Source organism: Nyctereutes procyonoides, unplaced genomic scaffold, assembly GCF_905146905.1.
Source record: "Nyctereutes procyonoides isolate TBG_1078 unplaced genomic scaffold, NYPRO_anot_genome, whole genome shotgun sequence".
Lineage (NCBI taxonomy): Eukaryota > Metazoa > Chordata > Mammalia > Carnivora > Canidae > Nyctereutes > Nyctereutes procyonoides.
Window position 1 is genome coordinate 20,387,358 of NW_026575147.1, and position 26,393 is coordinate 20,413,750.

The following is a 26,393-nucleotide window of genomic DNA, read 5'->3' on the forward strand; positions in this document are numbered from 1 at the left end:
TTTATTTATTTATTTATTCATAGAGACAGAGAGAGAGAGAGGCAGAGACACAGGCAGAGGAGAAGCAGGCATCATACAGAGAGAGCCCGATGTGGGACTCGATCCAGGGTCTCCAGGATCACGCCCTGGGCTGCAGGCGGCGCTAAACCGCTTCTTTACCCTGCAGCCCCGCCCACGGGGAGGAGCGGCGTGGAGACCTCCCCAAGCTCCCTCCCCTAGCTCGCGCCGATCTGGACTGCCGAATGATTCGACCGGTGACGCCAGAAGCCCCACTACCCTAAGTCCAGAATTTGAGAGTCAACAAATGTTCACTTAGAAGAGGTCAGTCTCCCTCTGCTCCAGTCCGTTTTCCACTGTGCTTTTAGTAATGAACCTTTCTAAAAAACCAGACTTTGTCAGTCTTCTGCTCAAAGATCTTTAATGGCTCCCTGGCATCTATAGGTTAAAGTCCAGAATTCTTGGGGGCAGAATAGTAGTGTGGTTAATATTAAGAGCATGGATTTATAACCAACCAGACCTGAGTTTTGAGTTTAAGGTCTTCTAACTGTGTGACTTTGGACAGTTGGTGGAATCTCAGTTTTCTCACCAGTAGAGTGGGACGAGGGGCGCCGCCCGGCTGCTCAGTGGGTATAGCGTGCGACTCTTGATACCAGGGTCGTGAGTTCCAGTCCCACCTTGGACATGGAGTCTACTTAAAAAAAAAAAAAAAGAGGTGGGACTAATAACATCTACCTATTACAGTTGTTGAAAAGATTAAGAGATTAAGAGATCTAATCCTTTTAAACTGCTTCAGCAGGATTTAGTAAGCACATAGATGGTTAATAGGTGATAACCTATTAACATTGACATTAAAGATCCTGCATAATTTGGCCTCTCCCTGCCTTTCTAGTTTCACCTCTTGCCTCATCATCACATTCTGGCATCACTTCCCAATCCTCTGTCGTGCCTGTGTGCTTTTCCTTCTCCTTAGGATTCTTTTCCTTTCTTATATACCTGGCAGAATCCTGGTTATATTGGACAGTGATGTCTTCTCACTCGCCCACCTCGCTTCCTAGCAGTTTCCATAATCATGGAGATCATGCCTCCTCAATTCTCCAGAATAGTTCCAATCTCAAATAGTCTGTGTAATTGTTAAGACCCTGTGTCGACTTCTTTTCCATCTTTTATCCTGAAAATATGGTTGTCAAACCATAGCACTCGTACCTATGCTATGGTGGCAGCTATTACATTTTATTCTAATGATTTATGTATCTATCTCATTAGCCTGAGATCTTTTTGAGGGCAGGGACTTCATCTTCATCTTTATCTTCATCACCAGGAACTCTTATACACCTAGGACATACTTGGGGCTAAATAATGCCAGTTGAATGAATGAACGAACGAATGAATGAATACTTGAATGAGTAAAGTACTCATCCACTTATTTTGTGTTTAGGTTGATCTTTCCTGCCCCTAACCCCTCCATTCTGACCTTAGGAACTGTTCTAAGACCTTAAGGTTGCTTTAATAAAACTGTGTGTGTGTGTGTGTGTGTGTGTGTGTGTGTGTGTGTGTGTGTATGCACACATAATTTCTGCTAAGCCTGTATATGTGGCCCTATTTTGAGATCACTGGACTGTTCCACTTTTCCAAAATATATATTGGTGAACTCCCTTTTCAACTTCCTTGGAGGCACCAAGCCAACATGTCTTGCTTTGCTTCTGCTTCCACACCCTGCCATGTCTGCCATAGTTCTGCTATGCCAGGAATGTTACTGGGGAAGAGTAGTTCCATGACTCAGAGAACACCCCAGGGATTGAGTGGGAGTGGAGGTAGAGACAAGATATGGGAGAAAAGATGGGAGACACCCCTAGCCCCTTTTTGAATTTTGCCTTCATCCATTCAGGAGACATATACTATGAATCTACTTTGTGCCAGGCACTATTCTAGATGCTTAGGATATAAAAATGGAGGGACGCCTGGGTGGCTCAGCGGTTGAGTGTCTGCCTTTGGCTCAGGGTATGATCCCAGAGTTCCAGGATTGGGTCCCACATCGGGCTTTCTGCATGGAGCCTGCTTCTCCTTCTGCCTATGTCTCTGTCTTCTCTCTGTGTCTCTCATGAATAAGTAAATAAAATCTTTTTAAAAAGATATAAAAATGGATAAAATGTAATCTTTGCCCTGAAATGTTCAGTCTTATGAGGGAGACAAGCAAGTAAACAGACTTAATACAAAGTAGTAGGAGTAATAAGTAGCCATTTTCTGGTACCTAAGGAGAAACAAAGATCCTTAAAAAGCTACAAAACGGAGATCTCTTCTTTTCAGGAGGGCTGAGATCAAATTCACTAATCAAATCCCAGGGAGAAGACCTGTTTAACCTATTGCCTTGAATCAGGGCTTTATTGGTCTATTTCCGGTATTTATTTATTTATTTATTCATTCATTCTTATTTCCTTTTTTTAAAAAAATATTTCATTTATTTATTCATGATAGTCACACAGAGAGAGACAGGCGGAGACACAGGCAGAGGGAGAAGCAAGCGCCACGCAGGGAGCCCGACGTGGGACTCGATCCCGGGTCTCCAGGATCGCGCCCCCGGCCAAAGGCAGGCGCCAAACCGCTGCGCCACCCAGGGATCCCTCATTCTTATTTCCGATTTTTAAATCAGAAACAGCTTTATATCTTTCTAAAATAACTCAGGAAATGGTAGCCGCTGCATGCTTTTTATAAAAACAAGGATAACGTATTCAACAAATATTTATTGAAGACCTATGAGCGAAATCCTGTGCTAGACAGAGTGCCACCACTTCTTTTTTTTTTAAAGATTTTATTTATTTATTTATTCATGAGAGATACAGAGAGAGAGAGAGAGAGAGGCAGAGACACATGCAGAGGGAGAAGCAGGCTCCATGCAGGGAACCTGATGTGGGACTCGATCCCGGGTCTCCAGGATCATGCCCTGGGCCAAAGGCAGGAGCCAAACCACTGAGTCACCCAGGGATCCCCACCACTTCTTTAGTACCTGTATTGTTTAGTCGGGTGGAAGGGTATATATATATATATGCAATTATAAAATACTTCAGTGTCACACAATCCCATTGCTATGTAATGAAACGGCAACCCAATCATGTTAAGTTTGTCTACCTTCAGCACTCAAAGGAATATGAATAATCCAGCAGGTGGCAGCAAGGAAACAATTATTTTTATCTTGATGAGAGGGGTAGAAGGCAGAGGTAAATACGCAGGGATAGTCTGGACTTTGGGTCCTAGATTCTCTTTCTAGGACCTGGAAGACATCTGGGTAGAGAGAATAACCAGGCCATCTTAGGGGCTACCAGAGCAAGACACCTCCCTCCCCCGCCATTTCTCTTAATTTATTAATTGCACAAATAATTATTGAGTCTCTACCGTGTGCAGAGTCACAGATGGGAGTAGCTGGAGATAGAAGAATGAAACAGTCTTTGCTTACAGTCCGATCAGGGCGAGACAGGTCTTCAGATCCCCACCTGGGTTCACAATCTCCAGGGTACTTTGTTGTTGTTGTTTAAGATTTTATTTATTTATTCATGAGAGACACACACACACACAGAGGCAGAGACACAGGCAGAGGGAGAAGCAGGCTCCATAAAGGGAGCCCGACGCGGGACTCGACCCCGGTCTCCAGGATCAGGTCCTGGGCCGAAGGCGGCGCTAAACCGCTGAGCCACCGGGGCTGCCCTCCAGGGTACTTTGTTAAAACTGAGCAGCGTCAGTCCGCACACTAGACTAGAATGAAGAACTTATAGTGTCTCCATGCCCTTTGGGGCACAGATGTACAGAGGCAGGGGGCTAATAGCTTGCTTGGATAGCGGGAAGACTGATGTAGTCTGATTGCTTTCCGTGGCTTTTTCTGACAGGTCTTCATTCATTCATTTATCAGATATTTATTGCATTCCATAACTGTGCCCACCATTGCGCTTGAGGCAAAGTGTAGATCTGTTTTGAATGCCGTTCATTGGAAGGCAAGACGGCCGCGCACATTAAGCTAACCAGTAAACAAAACAGTAAAGCCGGAAAAACAGTCGCATGTGATGTTTTGTGATATTCGAGTGCTTAACGTCTCTGGCTTGACAACAGCGCTTCTGTCGGGAGTTCTTACCTGAGCTCTAAAATTGAGACCGGTTGGGCTGACTTATTTACCCCGAACTCTAGCAACTCAACACGGCCCTTTCCCGGAGCCGAATATAAATGGACCCACCGAGCCACCGTAGGGATGGTCTACAGTCCGGAAGGGCCCGTCTTCGACTCGCGGATTCGTTAAGGGCGTGGGGAGCCCTTGTCATGTGATCAATAATAGCCCTCCGATTGGCTGCCGGGGCCTCTCTTCCGGTTGAGTAGGCTAAAACGCCGGAAAGGTTACGCGCATGCTCAGTTCTCAGATTTTCCTGGCCACCCGGAGTGGAGCGGTGGGATTGGGCGATAAACAGGCTCTGGCTTGGGAGGAGGGGTGCGGGTGTTCGTTCCGCTGGGACTTTTCACGCCCCCTTATTCCTCTAGGTGTGGCTAGGTTCAGACGCGGGGTCTTGGCAGCTGCTTGAGCCTACTCCCAAGTAAAGGGAAAGCAGCTCCCGCGGAGAGTGGTCGAAGTTACCGAGAGGGTGCGAGACGGGAGTTCTCCCCTATACCAGCCAAATGGTGCGGCCCTGAGCTGTTTCACTGTCCCGACCGACGTGTCTGAGAGAGGCCCCGGAGGGGGCAGGGAGGCGGCCCGCAGACCGCGGGGTTCTGTGAAGAGACGTAGAGAAAATTCGATTCAGAGAAGAGGAAGAACCCTGTTGAGAGGGAACGAGGCCGCTCAGGGGGAGGGGGCTGCCAAGATGGCGTCGGCCTCCTCAGGGCCGTCGGCGGCCGGGGTTTCATCCTTTGATCCCGGGGTCCCTTCCTGCGCCTCGGCTTCAGGTAATCAGGGCGAGGCGTGGGCAGGGGTCTGGTGACGGCTGTGCGATGGGAACGAGAGCGAGACTTGGGAGGGCACCTGTAACTAGGGATGTCCGAGAAGTTGCCGGTAAGGACGACAGATAGCAGGGCTGTCTGAGCCGGCAAGGAGAGTCTGAGGAAACGAAAGGGAGGCTGTCAAAAATAGTAGTTGTCTTTGAGGAGACCGAATTAAGGACTTGAAGAAATAGGGTTAGGAAGGGATGGAGATTGAAGGTGGGAGTAGGGGGGAAACAGAAAGGAAACCGAAAGGTGCAGAGAAAACTAAAAGTAAATGGACGCTTCATTCAGTAGAGGAATTAGTGTGATAGGCGGGTGGAATCCAAGTTGATTATGGGGTTAGTTAGATAAACATGTGGAAGAGAAGCCATGGGGTTAAAACATGTTTAAGATTTATATGACGCTTTCTTTCGATTGCTGTGGAGTTGGGAATTGTGGATTTTATTGGGGGTGGGAGTTATTCGGGACCTCTTTTTCTTTAGAGACTCCCCCTGATGCTTCATATCTTCTCACTTAGTGCCCTACGCGCTTGGACATACATACATATTCTATCACACACCCTACTTCGATCATTCCCATTTCTAAACTCCCCAACTTTGGGAAAGAATGGGGTATTTTGAAGGAAGGTGGAAAATTAGAGTTCAAGGATCCTAAAAACAGGTGGAAGAAGGCGGAACGATGCAGTAGAGGTTGAGAGAGGTTATGCTGAGAAAGATGGAGTGGTTGGGGGAGGTGGTTCTACGTGCTGTGGGGGAATATTGCGTAATAGGAAATGGACTGGAAGAATGCTTAGACTGTATCAGGAAATTGGCACTTGGAGCCAGTGAACATAGCTCAAAGTAGTTAAAAACTATTGGAGATTGAGGGAGGGCTGAGGAGCCCACGAGAAAAGCAACAGATTGTGTGTAGGAGGGCAAATGTGTCTAAGTGTGGGGAAGGGGGTGGAGATTGAGTCAGAAACTGTTCTAGAGCTTCCATCAGAAATGTCTGGTGTTCATGGTGGCTTTTGCCTCTAAACTGTCAACAAGAGAGGCTGCCAGATGTTGGATCCTGTACTTGAGATGTTGACATTTCCTTAGGCCTGGGATTTCATCCTTGCCTTTTGAATTGGCTAAATAGAAGGTTCCACCTTTTGTATTCTAGCTGGCATGAGTGCGACTACATGGTGGCAAAGCTTCTTCATAAGGTGCAGTTTTATTTATGTGCATCTATTTTTAGTTTCTTGAGAGGTAATTTTTGTCTTTCCTGTAAAAGCATTAGAGGACCAGAGTAACTTATGTTGCATTCTAGGTGTGCTGGATGAAGTAAAATGACAAGCTTTTAATAGAGTAGTTCCTTAATTTAAAATCTTTTCTTCCTTCCCCCAATGCAGAGAGAACAATGTTTGTGTGTAGTCCTTAAACTTAACTATTAAATTATGTGTTCTTTCTATTAGAAACCAGGTTAACCTTAAAAGCCATGTGTTTATATCTCAAAATTTGATTCAGCCTCTTTCTCATGGAAGTACTGGTCATGTGGACAGATTTCGGAGTAAAGGAACTATTTCTTTTCACTTATTGATACATCTTCATTTTCCATCTCAACCCCTGCTTCAGATAGTCCTCTATCTTTTTCAGATGTCACTGTGTGATATTTTTATGTTTTTAAATTTACTGCCAGATCTGAGAGCTAGCAATTAGTAATTCAGATCATATAAATGTTTTTTTCTTGTTGTGTTTTCACCAGAAAATAAAGTTAGGTTTCAGTGAGCTTTACAGCTCCTTGACTCTACTATGTTCATATGAGAAGTGAAGGTATAAAAATGTCTAAAAATAGTTTTAGATTCCTATTTTTACTTTTCTTATACCTCCCCTCTTTGCTTCCTTGACAAATATTGAAGCAATTGGATTAATAAATATTCCCCAAAAACTGAGGGGATTTTTTTGTGTCCACATACACAGTATTGACTTTTTTTGTGTATCTGCACTTTCACCTAGATTTGGGCTTAGTAAATTTGAGTAAAATATTTCATTTTAATGATATAATTGAAAAGGATAGAATATTTGATTCTGATGGGGAGAAGAGGGCTATTAAAAATGGTTTATTTTTATTTAATGGGTTTTATTTGTGATTGGAGGTGAGTTTTGCTGTATCTGGATGGTACCAAGCAAATTAGGACATTGACAGGAATGAGTGATAGTTTATGCTTTCCTAAATTGTTAAAGGGAAGAAGGCTGGCCTTGTAGAAATTTAAGGTAAGGAATTGTGTGTGTGTTTGTAACCATTCAAAAACCAGTTTATTGTTCTTAGATGTTTAGCTGAACTCACTTAAATTTTGGTGAAACTTTGAAATCTTAAAAGCAAGATTCTTTGGCAATGTTGAAAATAGATTGAAAATAAGAATGTTGATTCAGGGACAGATTGATGTTTTAGATAAGCTACTCATAATCTTTGGTGGCTCAAAATCTTTTGACATTCAAATTAGGAAGGACAGATTATTATTATTTCTTAAGATTTTATTTATTTATTCATGAGAGACGCGGGTGGGGGGGGGGCACAGGCACAGGGGCAGAGGGAGAAGCGGGCTCCATGCAGGGAGCCCGACACAGGACTCGATCCCAGGTCTCCAGGATCATGCCCTGCGCTGAAGGCGGCGCCAAACCGCTGAGCCACCGGGGCTGCCCAGGAAGAACAGATTATTTAGGACAGTTGTTTCTGTCTAGATTATTTTACATTAAGGCAGAGCTGGTCTTTTATGCTGCTGACAAGTGAAATACAGAGGGTAGATCAAACCATACACTCTGAGAGATGTTTGACATCTTTTCCCATTGGAGTAATTACCATGTTTGGATTTGGGGGAGGCAGTTATAAATATCAGCTTGTAGACACCATCATCATGTGTTTGTGCTTATACTTTGTTAATAAAAGATGATGCTGTTTGCCATCTAGTCTCAGCTGTTTGGTGTGTAAAGGAAATTTATTCCTTCTTTTGCTTTCTCCCTCATCCTCATTATTTGGACAGTGGCACCACTTAAAAAATAAAATTAGCCCTGAAGAAGTGCTGTTCACAGTATGATGATATGTCACAGAGAGTCTATTTCGCTATTTGTAATTTGACTAGTTCATCAAGAGCTTGAAATTCAGGGACACCCGGCTGGCTCAGTTGGTAGAGTAGGCAGCTCTTGATCCTTGGGGTTGTAAGTTTGAGCCCCACATTGCTGTGCAGAGATTACTTAAAAATAAAATCTTAGAAAAAAAAAAGCTTGAAATAAGCTACTAAGTGTCCCCCCCCCTTTTTTTTTTTTTTTTACTACTGTGAAGGGAATAAAGAGTTTCTGTTTTGGAGCCTTGATTTGAAGTTTGAAGGAGTTAGAATGCTGAAGTGTATACTCCTCTGAAATAAGAGCTGGTGTGATAAAATCATGTGTGACTCCCCCAAGGAAAAAGCACTTGAAACATTAGAAGATCATGAACTTGTAGTTCCTTTTTCCTTCAAACCAGAACATTTTTGAAATTGTCACCCTTCACTTTATCATTGTATCATAAGCACAAATGACTTGGAAAAAACTTCACAGCTCTTTTTCCAACTTTATTTTACTTAACTATTGAGGGAAACCTCAGAGATCACAGGGCTGAAGCATTTTTTTCCTTGGGAACTTTATTGTAGGGCCAGCCTCATCAGTCCCTGATTCTGGTGGCTTTGTTCTTTCTGGAAGAGCTTCACCAGTAAATTATGCTCCAATCTGATAACTCCAAATCGTAGGGATTTTTTTTTAAAGATTTTATTTATTTATTCATGAGAGACACACACAGAGAGGCAGAGACAGGCAGGCTCCAAGCAGGGAGCCTGATGCAGGGCTTGACCCTGGATCTCCAGGATCACGCCTGAGTGGAAGGCAGACGCTCAACCGCTGAGCCACCCAGGCATCCCCAAATGGTAGGGATTTTGTTGAGGTTTTTCTGTCTGTGTACTTTATATCCAGTGTACAACATTGGTAGGTCAATCCTTTTCCCTTCGATTCTTTCATACTAGAGAAAAGTAATATAATTTGAGGCACTTTAATGGAGTGAGGAACTGAAATTTGGAAATGTAAAGATAAGACAGAACATCATGTAGTCAGAATATCACCAGTACCATTTTGGTTGACATTTTATATGTTAGGGATAGATGTTTCTGTTTGTTTTCTACATGGAGGTTTTGACACTTCTTTTTTTCTTTTGTTCCCTTGGTAGATTCTGCCAAAAAACTGACATCAAAATGTCATTGTTTTTGGTTAACCTTTTTTTTTTTTTTTTAATTTTTGAAAAAGATTTTATTTATTTGAGAGAGTGTGTGAGAGAGTGTGGTGTGTACACAAGCATGGGGAGGGCCAGAGGGAGAAGAAAAGAATCTCTAGTGGACTCTGCTGATTATGGAGCCAAAGGCCAGCCTCGATTCCAGGACCCAAGACCATGACCTGAGCCTAAACCAAGAACTGGACACTTAACTGACTGAGCCACCCAGGCACCCCTAATTAACTATTTATTTCTGTCATGGCTGCCCAAGCCCGGTCAAGTATGATTATATAGACTTACTAGGTATTCAGTATCTGATAGTTATTGGTAATGTACTGATAAGTTAGCTTTGGGTATCAAAATAGTATATTTTGCTTGCTAGTTTCTGAGTGCTGTTCTGGATTGATATAAAAGTCTTCTGATTCAGGAGCACCTGGGTGGCTCAGTGGTGAGTATCTTGCCTTTGGCTCAGATTGTGATCCCTGGATCTAGTCCTGCATTGGGCTCCCTGGAGGAAGTCTGCTTCTCCCTCTCCCTATGTCTCTGCCTCTGTCTCTCTCATGAATGAATAGATAAAATCTTAAAAAAAAAAAAAAAAAAGTCTTCTGATTCATAACTGCTCAAATAGGTGCCAGCTAGCAGTTATTCCATATTTTAAGATTTTATTTATTTATTTGACAGCGAGCACAAGCAAGGAAAGCGGCAAAGAGAGAGGGGGAAGCAGGCTCCCTGCTGAGCAAGGAGCCTAATGTGAGGCTCTGGATCGTGACCTGAGCTGAAGACAAACACTTACCTGACTGAGCCAACCAGTTATTACATATTTTATTGGCCTGTTTTTCTTCAGTAATACAGTGGAAAGATAGCCTGTGAAGTGAACAAAAGAGAGAACACCAGGCCAAAGAACTGGAGATAAGGAAGGTGGTTATTTTATCCTTTAAGCTGGATATTTTCTTTCCTAGAATTTTGGGTTGTTCTGACTTGACATAAAGCAAGAGCATTGTTAGTTCTATTTCTGGGTGTATTACTGTATCGTGAATTAAAGTATATTTCAGGGGGATCCCTGGGTGGCTCAGCAGTTTAGCACCTGCCTTTGGCCCAGGGTGCAATCCTGGAGTCCCGGCATGGAGCCTGCTTCTCCCTCTGCCTGTGTCTCTGCCTCTCTCTCTCTTTCTCTGTGTGTGTCTATCATGAATAAATAAATAAAATCTTAAAAAAAAAAAAGTATATTTCAGGAAGTATGGTACTTTCTGATAGCCTGGTAGAGGGAATCTGTGTTCCAAACCCCAGCCCACCACCATTTGGTCTCAAAGAGAGAATGTTTGGGTTGATGGTATTTCCTGGAGGAAACCCCCTTCCTAGCCCATTTCCCCTATTGCACTTCACTCCTCCACCCTTTCCTATTAAAAGAGAGCATCGTTGAGTTTCTAAATATGTGTTAATTGGTTTTGTTCGTATCTCCTATAAGCTTCCATCCTTTCTACTGTTTACTATTTGAAGTGAACTTATTTTCTCAATTCCTCCATTTTTTTTAGACTTTGTCTCCCAGTAATTTTTCTTTCTTCTCCGGTGAAATTCCAGTCTGTTTGTAATGGCTGTAGACAATATATATTTTTTTAAAGCTTTTATTTATAAGTACTCTGTACCTAACATGGGGCATGAACTTAGAACCCCAAGATCAAGAGTCACATGCTCTACCGACTGAGCCAGCCAGGCCCCCCTTGTAGACAGTATGTGTTAATTGGTAAATATCTGATTCCAGAAAAGGTTCCTTCCTGTTGAGTCAGAGGAAGACTTTGGCAAAAAGAGTAAGGAGGGCAGGTTCCTTGCAGTGACTTCAGTATATCTAATTTGCCTTGTATACTTAACTGAGCAATATGGAAGTAACCCAGAATAAGCACTATATCAAAGGATCAGTAATGTTGGGAGTGGGGTAGGGATGGTAAGCAAGGAAGTTGTAGGAAGAGAATGGGAAGAGGTTTTTTTTATTTTTTATTTTATTTTATTTTTTTTGGGGGGGGATACATAATTAGCTTGAGCAGAGTAGCTTTAGTGTGGACGGTGTAGTTAAGTTAAATTTGATAAACTTCAAATTTTCATTGACAAGAACCTGTGTAAAAGGGATGACAAAAAATTAACATCTCTGATTTTCCTTATAATTGCCTTGAAGTGCATTGTTGGAACAATTAATGTTCATTATGATATCATTAAAGTTAGACTTTCTCTGCTGAAACATGCACATTCCAATCCAGCAATAGTCATTGCTTTTTCAGGCTAGAAGAGCCAGGTTTGGAAATAAGAGGTGGCAATCTGCCAAGAAATCTCAAATACTTCTTGGCCATGGGTGGCTTATCCAGAGGACTCAGGTCTTTTAAAGACACCCCGCCCTATATTTTCAACCAAAATTTTAGTGTCGAGAGATACATATTTGAGGCCTGACAACCATGAAATTTGCTTTGTAGAAGCAGAAGCAAAAGTTTAGCAGTAGGGGGAAATGTAGAGATATTTTAATTAATTTCATTTTCCAAATTTGGTTACTGAAGTTGAGAGCTTGTTACTAATGGCAGAGGTGACGCATTGCAGCCATATGTTATCAAGATGAGTCTTAGTATTTAAAAAAAAAAATTAAAAAGTTGAGTCTTAGTAAACTTCTGGCTTATTCCTTGCTATTTAGTTGGCCTTTATCTGAGGTGGCCCCAGGACTGGTAGATGAAACTGCTTTAGAGCTTTTGTTTCTAGGAGTATCTTGGCCTTTCTTTTTTCCTAGGAGATCCTTAGGAAAACTTGACACTTGTTAGGAAACAAAATTTAGTTTTTCTCTGTGGCTTGGTTTTCTTAATTGGCTTGGTTTAGTCTTTATTGAGGGTTTAATAATGGTACTTTTTTGTTTGTTTCTAAACAGTTTTTGAGTACTCAGCAGTACTTCTCAGGAGGTGGGCTGATATTTTTAGACAGTTCTGAGTATTTTCGTTTGAAGATCATATGCAGGGATATAGTTAAAATGGCTTTCAGTATTTCAGGGTAACAAGGGCCAGAGAGATTGCAGTAGATAACTGGGCTGACTGTGTTTGTGTTGTCCGAGTTTTTGTTTTTGATGTTTTTTTTTTTTCCTTTTAAAACTCCTGGCTCTTAGTCTGATCAACCAAGATAACCCCTAAGAGTTAGCATTTTGCTTCTCAAAAGTCTGCTTATATCACTTTGTGCTATGTGTAGGTATTATTGATATGTTTATGTGGTAGGATTGAGCTGGGTTTCTGGAATTGCTTCTCAGTGACTTGCCCAGACAGAACTCCAGTTGTCTTTGGAATGCACTTCCGGCCAGCCTCTAGCATCCCCAAATTATACGTGTACTTCAAACATTGAAGTCAGTCACACACTGCCTCTTAGTTTCTCATCTGGTGGATGATGTCATTTCAACTCCGACGGAAATGCTTCTGCTCTGAAAGTGCAGGGAGAGACTCTGGTATTGCCATCTATTTTTTAAAAAAAGATTTTATTTATTCATGAGAGACAGAGAGAGGCAGAGACATAGGCAGAGGGAGAAGCAGGCTCCAGGCAGGGAGTTGGATGTGGGACTCAATACCTGAGCCAAAGGCAGATGCTCAACCACTGAGCCACCCAGGCGTCCCATATTGCCATCTCTGTTTTGTTCCACACTCTGGGGGGGGGGGGGGGAACAACTCTTATTTCAGAGGTTTTTACAGTTTGGAAATCTCTTTATTTCAGTTATCTGCTCTTTTAAAGCCAACTCATTTCCTCCTCTGAAATTTGCCCTTTTTTACACGTTTCAGAATTATGTTGATGATTTTTCCCGTTCCCTATATTTTCACCTTCCCCGCAATAGTGAATCTTAGCCTCCTGTAGTTCAATAGTAGTAAGCAAATGTATGGAGAGTCACTGGTATTTTGCCAACTGACTAGAAACTGACCTCTCCAGTACCTTTTTTTTTTTTTTTTTTTTCAGAAACACAATTTAGGGTGGGACCAAAGACCAAAATGGAGTTGACTTCCTTAAGACTAGTACAGAGTTACTCAGAAAAATACTCTGTGACACGGTGTGATGATTCATCATTGTGTTTTAGCAAAAATCAATTGGGTTGTTTCCATTTTGGCACTTGACTGGTCCAGCTGCTTTGAAATTATTTTAGTAACATTAAAGATTTCTCAACTTATTTTCATAATTTAGCAGATCTTTTATATTTTTCAGAGCTTGTTATCCAGGAGATATGCTGAAATTAGGTATCCCCATTTTATAGGAGAATATTCTGGAGGACATGAAAGATGAACCTCTTAGGGCAGCCCTGGTCGCGCAGCGGTTTACCGCCGCCTGCAGCCCGGGGTGTGATCCTGGAGTCCCGGGATCGAGTCTTGCATCCTTGCATCGGGCTTCCTGCGGGGAGCCTGCTTCTCCCTCTGCCTGTGTCTCTGCCTCTCTCCTCGCTCTCTCTGAATGAAAATAAATAAATCTTTAAAAATATATATAACCGCTCTTTTAAAAAAAAAAAGATGAAACTCTTATGTGCTGATGAAGGTTTGTTTCAAGTTATACAAGCATCTCAAAGTAATATGTGATAAAGAGTGTAGAGGAGTCACGCTTATTTGTAGCTTGAGACTGTCAGCAGCATTCTGGACATTTTCTTTTTACATTTTTCTTCTAGTCTGTTTCTGCAACAGCATAATGTGATTGTAATGAGCTTGAGTTAATGGGTGGGAGTGATGTTGGTCTGTATATGTGGGGCTGTTGAGTAGTGGTTTACTGGAAAATGGGAATATATAGCAAAGAGCACAAAAATAAATTCATCCCTGTATCTCTTTTCCTTAATTGTTAAATTATCTATGTAATTTTTTTATATAAAATTTGCATAGATAAGGAAAAATAGATCTTTAAAGTTAAAATATCCACCTAATTCCGCCACCAAGGTAGTTATACCTAAACATTTTGATATATAATCTTTGGGATCTTTTCAAAGTGTATAACTAAGAATGAGTTTTAGATAAGTATTTTATACAAATATTGTACTATGTATTTTTTTACCTTTTTCCATATCCTATCCATAAATGTGCATAAAATAATGGTTTATGTATTCCATTTTATGGCTAGAATTTATGTCACCAATCTCCTTTTGTTCATTATATTTTTTCCAATTATAGTATCCCATAATAGTTTTTATATACAATGCTGCAATAAATATCTTTGTATATATAGCTTTGTCCACTTGATTATTTATTTAGAATAGATTCCCACTTCTGGGTCAAATTGTACATGTATAATTTTAACACTTTTTGCTAGATACTGACAAATTACCCTCCAAGAGTGGAAGACCCTCAAATAAGATGTATACCCATGATTTTTTGAAAGGGTAGATGCCTGCATGCAAAGGAGCTTTGTACCTGAAAATTTTTTGCCAATATGAAATCACTCCAGAGTGAGATGATTTGGGGTTACAAATTTTGTGACCACTCTGAATTTTTCTGCTAGAACTTCTCATTTTTTGGATGTTTACCTAGAACTGCAAAAAATCATCTTTTATTTCACAGTATGGTGCTGGGGATCAGGTTAGGTCCTGTTTATAATTTTAAATTTCAGAGTTTTTCTTTTTTAATATACTTATTCTGCTGTAAACAAGTAGAACCGTAGAAGTAAGTGATAACTTTCTGTTTTTCCTCATTTAGGTTTCAACTTTCTGTGCTGTGGGGTCAACCGTAAGAGAGGTAGATCTGATGTGTATCTGTGCTGAAGAAGCATGAGCTCTTTGCAGTAACTAGCAGCCAACTCCTCTTCCCCATAACAATTGCAGACTTTTTGTAGTGGTAGTACATGGCCTTTTTCTGAAAAGGCTGTGAATATCTTGCATTTTGATGTTAGTTCCCATTTCTCTCTCCCCTCCCCCAAAAAGATGCTGTTGTAATACAGAAGTTTCTTTTCTCACAGTTCTACAGTGTAATATGAATCAATTAATTACCTTTTGTCTCCCTCAAATTCTTCCTCTAACTTTATTTTCTTTTGTTTCAATGAGTCTCCTCTCTTCCTTCCCTTTCTATTGCATATCTCATTTCCCCCTGACCTTTCTCATTCTATAGATAGGTTTCATAATTCACAATGATGATAATAATTGCTGGGATTTGTAGAACATTTATTATATGTTAAGTGCTATACATGATCTATTTAATTCTCTTAACCCCATGAGGAACATTTTATTTCTCCCATTTTATAGATGGGGTAACCAAGGCCTAGAGAGTTTTAACTAACTTGTTCAGAGTTGCCTAGTTAGTAAGTGGTGTATGTAGTACTCAAACCTAGGTGTTCTAATTTTAGAATCCCCATATCTGCCTCCTATGCTATTATTGCTCCCCTGACTAATCTGATAGTCTGTGTGTGAACTAATTTGATTTTAAACCAGATTAACTAATTCTTATTGAATGGGCGCTGACTGAACCAGGACTCCTTGGTGAAGGAAAGAATAGTACAGAAGACAACTCTCCCTTCTGACTTTGGCTCTCTAATAAAACAAAATTCTGATCTCTTCTGTGCCTAATATGTTGAGTTAGTAATTTCTCTCTCTTTTTTTTTTTTAAGATTTTATTTATTTATTCATGAAAAAGACAGAGAGGCAGAGGGAGAAGCAGGTTCTGTGCAGGGAGCCCGATGTGGGACTCGATCCCGGGACTCCAGGATCACGCCCTGGTCCGAAGGCAGGCGCTAAACTGCTGAGCCACCCAGGGATCCCCTGAGTTAGTAATTCTTTCATTCTTTCAGCAAGCATCTTAGAAATTAACATGCCAAGGATTGGCAATTGATTCTACAATTTCATGATCCCTAAAACAAACAGAGTTTGTCAGATGCTCACTTTTTGTCCATGCAAATTCAATAATCATAAAAGCCTTATGCTTTCAATCAGAGCCAGTTATGATTTCACACCAAAAAACAAACAAACCTAATCTGATATGAATGGAGCTCTTTTTTTTTTTCTGTTAAAGTTGATTTTTTATTACAAAGAAAAAGTACTTTCTACTAGTGAGGATCTTAACATCTGTAAAACTATGAAACTGTTCTTTCAAGAATCAGACTTGAAAGTAGCTTGCTGCTGCTCTAGAATACAGGCATTATTTGGTTCAGAACAAGGGTAACCTCACTAAAAGAAGTGAAAGGTGTTTTCCTACTATTTTTGCCAGTAACATTGATGCCTATTGCCAGAGGAACAGAGTTGTCATAATTGTTAACACTGATGGGGGTGTGCGTGGGTGGTGCAGTTGGTTAAGCATTTGGCTCAGATCGTGATCTTAGGGTCATGAGATTGAGTCACATCGAGTGGTGTGTTGGTTTCCCTGCTCAGCTTGGAGTCTGCTTGAATTCTTTCCCTCTGGCCCCTTCCCCCCATGCTTGCTCATACTCTCTCTAAAATAAGTAAATACGGGATCCCTGGGTGGTGCAGCGGTTTAACGCCTGCCTTTGGCCAAGGGCACGATCCTGGAGACCCGGGATCGAATCCCACGTCGGGCTCCCGGTGCATGGAGCCTGCTTCTCCCTCTGCCTGTTTCTCTGCCTCTCTCTCTCAGTCTGTGTATCTCATGAATAAATAAATAAAATCTTTAAAAAATAAAATAAAAATCAGCTTTCATGGGTGGGTCAATCCAGTGTCTGACTCTTGATTTCGGCTCAGGTCATGATCTCGGGGTCCTGGGATCGAGCCCCGCATTGGGTTCCCACTTAGCAGAGTCTTCTTGTCCCTCTCTGCCCGTTCCCCTGCTCATGCACTCTCTTTTTCAAATAAATCTTTAAAGACAAATTACCACAGTGAGTATACCCTTGCTTCTCTAGGGTTTGGCTTGTTGTTGCTGCTGCTTCTCCCGCTGCTGCAGCTGCTATTTTTGCTTCTGTAGGTCTTTTACGTTTTCTTTCTGCGGAGGAACTAGGTTTCAAAATTGACATGGTTGGTTCTATCTCATCAGTTGACCCACTCAAAAATAAGTTACTTGAACCATTATTTTTTTCTGAAGCAGTCTGTCTGTAATGGTTTCATATTCTTGCTTTCAGTACTGCAGCATTAGCTAGTTGCTTTTTTTTTTTTTTAAGGAGTTTATTTATTCATGAGAGACACAGAGAGAGAGGCAGAGACAGAGGCAGAGGGAGGAGCAGGCTCCATCCCGGAACTCCAGGATCACGACCGGAGCCGAAGGCAGCCCCAAACCGCTTAGCCACCCAGGCTGCCCTAGCTAGTTATTTAGAATGTTTCTTGGTCCAAGACCTGTTAGTGAGGAGTCTCAACTTCATGCAGTATAAACACAGTGTCACTGTTAGAACTTCATCTTGATGCTTTTACCAGAGAAAACCTCTCAGAAAGAAGCCCACTCAGATGAAGAAGCTTGATTATCCAGACATGTTTTCTTTTCTTTTGTGGTATTTTTTAACTAAACCTTTAATTATAAAAATTTTCAGACTTACACAAAGTAGAAAGAACGGTTTAAAGAACCTCCATGTGCCTGTCATCTAGCTTCAGCAACTTTTTGCCAAGCTTGTTGTAACTGTTCATCTCCATTTCCCACTTCCACCCCCTGGAATATTTCAGAGCAAACCTAATCTTCATCTGATTTCAGCATAAATACTTCAGAATGATATCTCTAGGGATGCCTGGGTGGCTCAGCAGTTAAGCATCTGTGTTCAGCTCAGGTGGTGATCCCGGAGTTCCGGGATTGAGTCCCACATCAGGCTCCCTTCGTGGAGCCTGCTTCTTCCTCCGCCTGTGTCTCTGCCTTTTTCTGTGTATTTTATGAATAAATAAATAAAATCTTTTAAAAAGAATGATACTTCTACAGATAAGTACTGTATGGGGGGGAGGGACTTGTGACATAATCACAGTAGTGTTGTCACATGTACAAAATTAATAGTGGTTATTTAATTTCTCCTCTTAAGGCTCCTGTCTCAGAAATCTTTTAAACTAGTTTACTATTTTTCTTTTAAAGTATCTTTTAAAAAATATTTTAATTGTATTTATTCATGAGAGACACACAGAGGCAGAGACACAGGCAGAGGGAGGAGAAGGCTCCCCACAGGAAACTGATGTGGGACTCAATCCCAGGACCCCGGGATCACAACCACTGAGTCACCCAGGTGCCCCTAGTTTACAGTTTTTCTGATCAGTATCTAAACAAATTTTATACATTCTATTTGATGGATGTGTCTCTTAAGTACTTAATTTAAATGGTTCCCATATACCCTGTAGTATCAAGAGTCAAATGAGCTACATTTCTAAGGTTTGAAAGTGCTCTACAAATAAAAATTTTGTCATGGAGAGAAAAACCCTTTTTAAAAAGGTATCCGTTCAGTTTAGTCTTGTAGCCAGTATTAAGGAGAGGTAGGAGAATGTGGAGATGCCCAAGTGATGTTGAAAACAAAAATTTGTGAGCTCCTCCAGGTCAGGAACATAAAACTCTGTCCATAGTGCCTATGCTTGGTTTCTGACATGTAACAGATGATCAATAAATAGTTGAGAGGTGTTAAAATTGAGCCATTGTTGAGAAGCCAGACTGTCAGCCTCCACACCCACTTTTTTTTTTCCTTCCATTTATTCATGAGAGACAGAGAGAGGCAGAGACACAGAGGGAGAAGCAGGCTCCATGCAGGGAGCCTGACATGGGACTCGATCCCGGGACTCCAGGATTATGCCCTGGGCTGAAGGCAGACGCTAAACCGCAGAGTCACCCAGGGATCCCCCTCCACACCCACTTCTGCCTTGGGTAATATGCTCTCCTCTTTTGTAGCACATGCTACATTTCATGGTGTGGACTGATCATGTAGACATTTTAATAATAATCTTCGGAGTTTTGGCTTAAATGGGAGAGGCAGGTTCCTGATACCTTAGGAGAAGTTTTTCCCTTAGTAAGTTGTAACATTAGAACTCTGCCCTATAATCCGGTTCCCCACCCAGAAAGAGAATGATATATATGGATCATGGATATGGATTATAAGATAATCTATCCTTATCAGACAATATTTTTCACAAAGATGCTAGAAAATAAACTTTCTGCTAAACGATATTCTGGTCTTTTTTTTTTTTTTTTTAAGATTATTTGAGGCTCAGGGAAGGAGCTGGGTCGGGGAGGGACAGACGGAGTAGAAACCTCCCCACTGAGCAGAGAGCATAGAGCTGGGGATCATGACCTGAGCCCAAGGCACCAAGCCACCCAGGTGCCCCCACAGTATTCTGATCTTATTCATAGAGATGAATCTCATTTCCCTTAAACATTGGCTGGCTGGTATTACCACGCACAGGGTTGCCATGTTGAGTTGTCTACTTTTCTCTCTTTTTTTTTCTCCCCACTTCTTTTCTGCCCTCTGCTCCTTCTTCTACTTCTGTACTTATACAAGAGAAATCTTGATAATAAGGTGAACAGGTACAATGCTGTTGACTCTGCAGTCTCTGGGATTCCTCCAGTAAGTTTCTTATTGGCAGGCTTGGAGCAAGTGGTCAAATCTTAGTGGATAGTATCTGGTTCCTTAAAATGTCACTCTGTTCTTCATTGGGTTTCTGGACCAACCTGAGTGTTACAGCAACATTGGTAAACTTTAGGTATTTTTCTCTTCCCTTCCCTTCTTCTTTAGTAGGTTAGAGCTCTGATTTGTGCCCCAGGGGTGACACTTCAGGCAAGGAAGAGAGGAATGAGACAGGTCTTTGTTTTCCTCCTGTGTTGCTTGGTCTGATTATCATTGTCATTATATATTTTTAAAGATTTTATTTATTTAGAGATGGAGCATTAGTCCACATGAGCAGAGGTGGGGAGAGGGAGGGAGAATCCCAGACAGACTCTAGAATGCTTAGCGGGGAGCCCCATGCAGGGCTTGAGATCATGATCAGAGCTGACCTCTAGAGTCTGAGCCTTAACAGACTGAGCCACCCAAGTGCCCCTTATTATTATTTAAATCCCATTATCATTTTAACTGCTTCAGCCATAGTGTCCTTGGGATTAAGCCCAGTTTTGCATTTCCTGATAGCTAAGCAGTTGGCACCAAAATTCCACCAAGTGAAGTCCTGCCCTAGTTCTGGGTACATTGTAAGAGTGTAGCAGCACTAGAGCTACATGTTTGTTGGATAAAACTAGGAAAGGTTAGTAAAGTAGAACTTTTCATAGAGGGATCCCTGGGTGGCGCAGCAGTTTAGCGCCTGCCTTTGGCCCAGGGCGTGATCCTGGAGACCCGGGATCGAATCCCACATCGGGCTCCCGGTGCATGGAGCCTGCTTCTCCCTCTGCCTATGTCTCTGCCTCTCTCTCTCTCTCTCTCTCTCTCTCTCTCTCTGACTATCATAAATAAATAAAAATTTAAAAAAAAAGAACTTTTCATAGAGTAAGAAAGCTCTGTGCTTAACTTTATGCCTTGAAATCATTACCTTTTTTCCCCTCCATTGTTTAACTTTGTCTAGTGACTACTTACATACAGAGGAGGTTATTTTTTAGGTAAGACTGTTGTTAGACTAGGACTGGATGTTGGCTCTTCTTGGTTCTGCCAGATCCCTTCCAAACCTTTTCCTTTGGGGTAAAAAAGGAAGGGATAGGCCAGACACTGACCAAAGAGTCCAGAATCAGTATTTGTCTATTCAACTGAAAGCATACTTGGACGCCTGGGTGGCTCAGCGGCCCAGCGGTTGAGCGGCTGCCTTTGACTCAGGGCATGATCCCGGAGTCCCAGGATGGAGCCCCACACTGGGCTCTCTGCAAGGAGCCTGCTTCTCCCTCTGCCTATGTCACTGCCTCTCTGTGTCTGTCATGAATAAATAAATAAAATCTTAAAAAAAAAAAAAAACATACTGATTTTCTCATTGAGAATCACTGATTCTGTACTTGCATGTGTCCACTTGCAGGAGGGTGTAGGGGGATGGGGCAGCAGCTGAGGGGTTTGGGAAGAGCCAAGTAATTTGAGATGGTAACTAAAATTCCATGAAGGTCTGGATAATTGAATATTAAAACCTTGCTGTGAGCCCAACTTTGCTCTTTTTTTTTTTTAAGATTTTATTTATTTATTCATGAGAGATACACAGAGAGTCAGAGACACAGGGAGAGGGAGAAGTAGGCTCCCTACAGGGACCCTGATTCAATACTCAATCCCCGGACCCAGGCGTCATGCCCCTGAGCTGAAGGAAGACGTTCAGCCACTGAGCCATCCAGGTGTTCCTGCTCTTACTTTAGAAATCACATAGAAGGGACCCCTGGGTGGCGCAGCAGTTTGGCGCCTGCCTTTGGCCCAGGGTGCGATCCTGGAGACCCGGGGTCGAATCCCACGTCAGTCTCCCTGCATGGAGCCTGCTTCTCCCTCTGCCTGTGTCTCTGCCTCTCTGTCTCTCTCTGTGTGACTATCATGAATAAATAAATAAAATCTTTAAAAAAAAAAAAAAGAAATCACATAGAAAGAACATATTTGTATAGCATGTTATGGTCAATTTGATATACCTTATCTAATCTTTACATAAGAGGTTTTTTGTTTTGTTTTTTTTTTAATGATGTCGGTTCCTTATATGAGCCCATGTGGGGCTTGAACTGACAACCCTCAAGACCCGAGCTAAGATTATGAGTCAGATGCTCAACTGACTGAGCCATCCAGGTGCCCCTACATAAGCCTTTTACTGTAGCTTCATTTTTATTTAAGCATAGAGAACAATATGCCTGGTCTAACAGAGTTTTGAACCCAGGTCTTCTGATTTTTATTTATGTATTTGAGAGAGAGAGAGAGATAGCAACAAAGATAGCAAGAGACAGAGCACAAATGGGGAAGAGAGGGAGAAGCAGGCTCCCCGTTAAGTGGGGAGTCCTTCACAGGGCTTGAACCTAGGACCCTGGGATCCTAGGTCCCTGAGTCGAAGGGGCACTTAACTGAAAGCAGGCACTTACCCGACTGAACTACCCAGGTGCCCCAGGTCTTCTGATATTTAAATAGCTCAGCATGTTGACTCTTGACTAAAAGATTGTAAGATATAAAAGGTTAGGCTTTTTTGTTGTTGATGGATACCTTAAATTTTACAGTAAGTCAATAGCTGTTTTAATAATAAATCTGGGTTGTCCTGGCTTCTTGACTTGGGGTTCCAGTACTAATTTATGTAGTTTTTTACCCAGCTGAAGGTGATCTGATTGAAGATGAAGCATCTATAAAGGGTGTAGATTATTGGGCTTTTCTGGTTTTCCAATTTTCTGGGTCATTTTGTGCAGTAAGTATATCCTTCTAACCGCTAGGTGACATTTCCATTGCCTCCTGTCTTGGGAAGAGGAATGAAAACCATCTGTTCCCCATTTTTTGCCACCTTGACTCACTATGGGCAAGGAAACTTTGCTGCTCTGTTTATTGGTAACAAATATTTGATCTGTGGCCGCTGTACAACTAAGGGCTATTATCACAACTTTCCCTCTGAGCCCAGTTATATTCTGAAAGTCTCTTTGTCTTAATCATAGTTAGAGCTTCACCTTATTACCCTTAATCCCATGTGTTGCTGTTGCTGCCTCACCACCAATCCTTAGACGTATACTGGAACTGGGATCTTTCTACTTGGATATTAACATATTGTTGAAGATCCATCCTGGACTCCCTTTTTAAAATTTTCTTTAATATGGCTAATCTTTATTCCCTTTGAATTTGTTAAAATTAGATTGAAGGGATGTATGTATCAGTAGTCTTTGAAGATAAAGGTCAGTATTTTCCAGTATGAAGGGGGATGGATGGTCTGTCTCTCTGAGTGGTCATATGTCTCCAGTGTGATCATGGATGAAGGTTATGGGAATGGCAAACCCTTGAGAATTAATTTAACCTTTCAGAGTAGATTTTCTACTGATAGATTCTTTAGTCATTTTGTAAACATATTCTTAAAATCTTTCCTAAATTTAAATGGATAAAAGTCATAATGCTTATGAGATTGAACCACACACTTATCTTACACATTTCCACTGATTAAATATATTTGGTAAGTAAAACTCACTTTAGTAAATGAGTAAACACCAACAAATTCCTGTTGAGTTTACAACAGAAACCAAGATGAGGTAGGGATGCAGAATCTTCATTATTTCAACATTGCATTTTCTTATCCTTAGCTGTCTTGTCCCCATAGATCAACTCTATACCTTTCTTCTGAAATAATTAATAGAAGAGTAAAGCACCATAGGTGTGCTCTGAAAGTTCTTACCCTTTTAGGCTGTACAGGAAAAATTATTAATCAAGCCCTAGACTCTCCAACGAGTCTTAGGTATCACCTATGCCCTTTCTCTTTCAGCCATGGTATCAGATGAGACCCTCTTGACTCTGATGGTTAAATGTATTGAGAACAGATAGATTTCCCAGAAAAAAAATGTGGAAACTTCAGTAAGAATGGGGACTAGAACAAGAATGGAATATGCATAAGGGTACTGTGAGTATGGAGAAAGAAGAGGAAAGGATATTTAAAATCCCTATCCAGAAGTATTTAGTTATCACAGAGCAAGAGGCAGGAGCTCACTGTCAGATTTAGTTGGACTCAAACTCCAATTGTTTCAGTGTGCTTGATAGAAATTGTGGGTGCTAGTGTACATATGCACACTTCTGAGCATGTTTTGTTTATTTTAACAGCATCAGGAATCAAGAGATCCGTGGGGTCTGAGGTGAGTTGGATAATGAAGCCATGTTGCTAAAACTTTAATTCTGTAATACAAGGATACCTGTTTATGACATCTTTGTTTTCCCCTTACTTGGATCTTGGAGGCTAGATGGGATTCTTATATCTGGTAAACTAGAAATTATACAAGTACTTTTGTTATAGTTTATTATAGATATTAATAATAGCCCATGTTGATTGATCTTTTTTAAAAAAATGTGTCAAATGCAGTGTATTGAAGATTAAATACCTAAGTGCCCTTTATTCTTATTTAATTCTGTAAATGTTCCTGTGAGCTAAGTACCATTGCTATCCATGTTTTACAGATTAGAAGAATGAGAATTAGAGGTTCTGTAACTTGCCCAAGGTCACAGAATTAATAAGGCTAGGATTAAAGCCCACTCTGGTTTTGCTGTTAATACCTCCTGGTTGCATAGCTTCAGTGAATTTGAAGAACTTCTTTTAACTATACAGATGCTGTTAATTTCCTGAATTTTTCTTTTCTGTCCGGAATGTCTTCCATTTGCTTAACTTTCTTCCTATGCAGTATTTCCCAAACCTCTTCTTATTTCTTGCCTCTCTCCTGGGTTTTGTGACAGGGCTTCAGAATGCAGCCCCCTTCCCTGGGATTTTAGGTTTTTCTCTTAGAACCTTTTCCAAGATCTTTGGGATTAAATACTGTGGGTTTTCTGACACTAAGGACCTTAGCAAGAAGAGTAGAACTTGAATATCAGGCCCTAAGACAGGACACCCTATTTATACTGGCTTTTTTGCCTCTGGCTAATTAACTTAATGAGACCTGACATCATGAAGAATACCTTTGTGTCTTTTGTACTCCATCTTGATGCGAGAAATAGCCTTCTAAGCTCTGCTCTACTGGTATTACTCCTTACTTATTTCAGGAACTGTCCTGTGGGTGGAAAACAAAGCTGTATCATGTTCATGGGAATCTCTTCAAGGCACCGAGGGCTGCTGTCTCAGAGGAGTCATTGCCTCAGCATTTTATTTTTTATTTTTAAAATATTTATTTATTAATGAGAGACAGAGAGAGAGAGACCGACCTAGGCAAAGGGAGAAGCAGGCTCTCTGCAAGGAGCCTGATGCAGGACTTGATCCCGGACCCTGGGATCCCGCCCTGAGCTGAAGGCAGATGCTCAACCGCCGAGCCACTCAGGTGTCCCTGCCTCAGCTTTTTAATTTCTGGGCTTACAGTACTTGTATTTGCAAGCAGCTAGATCATTTTTACTGGTGAATTCACTTTGAGCAAGTAATGTTCAGGTCAGGTTGAAGGTTAGAGGGGTAGAAATTTCTGAAAGAAAGCTGGTGAAAAAAGAAGAGGTCTGTGGAACCACTTTAACCTGTCTTGCTTTTGTAAACTGAGGCTTGTTCTTTTTCCTGGAACAGCTGTTTCATAGTTTTCTTGTTTCTGCTTTTCCTTGAGACTTATTTTTTTATGTCCTCTTCTTAAGGCTCAAAGATGAAATATGTATCCCTTGGAACTTTCTGTGTTCTTTTAGCCAGTTAATTCATTGGGAAGCAACACTATAGCTGTGAGGGTGTTATGAAGACTTTATAAAATATTCTTAACCTAGAACAAGTAGGTTGAGTGTTTCACCTTGTTTTAATGTACCATTACAGTAGCTGTATGATGGGTGTATTACGTGGGGATCATGTGCTAATACTGACTCTTCTTTTCTCAGGTGCCTTATGCCTCTGGCATGCCCATCAAGAAAATAGGCCACCGAGGTGTTGATTCCTCAGGAGAGACAACATATAAAAAGGTGTGTCTGGATGGAACCCTTTCATCTGACTCCAGGAAGGGATAAGTCTGTCTCCGTTGGTATTATTCTCCACAATCTGTCTCATTTCTTGATATTCTAAGCCTTTATACAAGAGCATTCAAACAATTTGGACTTTAAAGTGAATTTCAGTTCTGGACCACTTTGCGAGGTGCTCAGGCTTCCCAAGGGGCAGTGTTCACCTTTCCATTGAGTATTTATATCTTGTTTGATACGGGGTATGAAGATTTCTTGAAGTCCTATTTCTGGCACACATAAATTTTTCATGTTTGTGTCTTCTGCATTTATGGCCTTGTCCTAAGTAATAGAGGTGGACTTGTATCTGTCAGGGGCCTGATCCTCTCTGGGAATGGGCTTAAGGCTCTTGTTAATTCAACAGATGTTTATTGAGCTCTGTTTATGTGCTGAACATTGAGACAAAGGATGAATTTCTAGGCTAATTAGGGAGGTGCACACTTAAAAATCTAGATAGATATAGATACTTTTTTTTTTTTTTTTTGTAATATCTACTGGGGCGACCTAGCTGCCTCAGTCGGTAGAGCGTGTGACTCTTGATCTCAAGGTCGTGAATTTGAGCCCCACATTGGACATGGGGCCTACTTAAAATGAAAAAATAAAATAATCTCTGTACTCAACATGGGGCTCAAACTTGTGACCCTGAGATTAAGAGTCATATCCTCTACTGACTGACCCAGCCAGGCACCCCTCTAGTCATCTTTTTAGTGCTTAATGAGGACTGAGTAGAAATACAAGTAATTTAATACTTGGTGAGAGTTAGAGATGAGGGA

The 26,393-nt window shown here is 41.3% G+C and overlaps 1 protein-coding gene across 4 annotated transcripts in view; it reads left to right on the forward strand.

The window, feature by feature from the left end:
- Positions 1-197: 197 nt before the first annotated feature.
- Positions 198-26,393, forward strand: part of PIP5K1A (phosphatidylinositol-4-phosphate 5-kinase type 1 alpha) — a 41,896-nt gene continuing 15,700 nt past the window's right edge. For 3 of the 4 annotated variants that reach the window (XM_055312693.1, XM_055312695.1, XM_055312696.1), the window contains exons 1-3: positions 4,399-4,917; positions 23,782-23,813; positions 25,507-25,587. In XM_055312693.1, the coding sequence (XP_055168668.1) occupies positions 4,836-4,917; positions 23,782-23,813; positions 25,507-25,587 (195 nt within the window). In that variant the 5' untranslated portion in view covers positions 4,399-4,835. Of the gene's footprint in view, positions 322-4,398; positions 4,918-23,781; positions 23,814-25,506; positions 25,588-26,393 lie in introns of those variants that run through there. The other variant, XM_055312694.1, reaches the window with a different exon arrangement.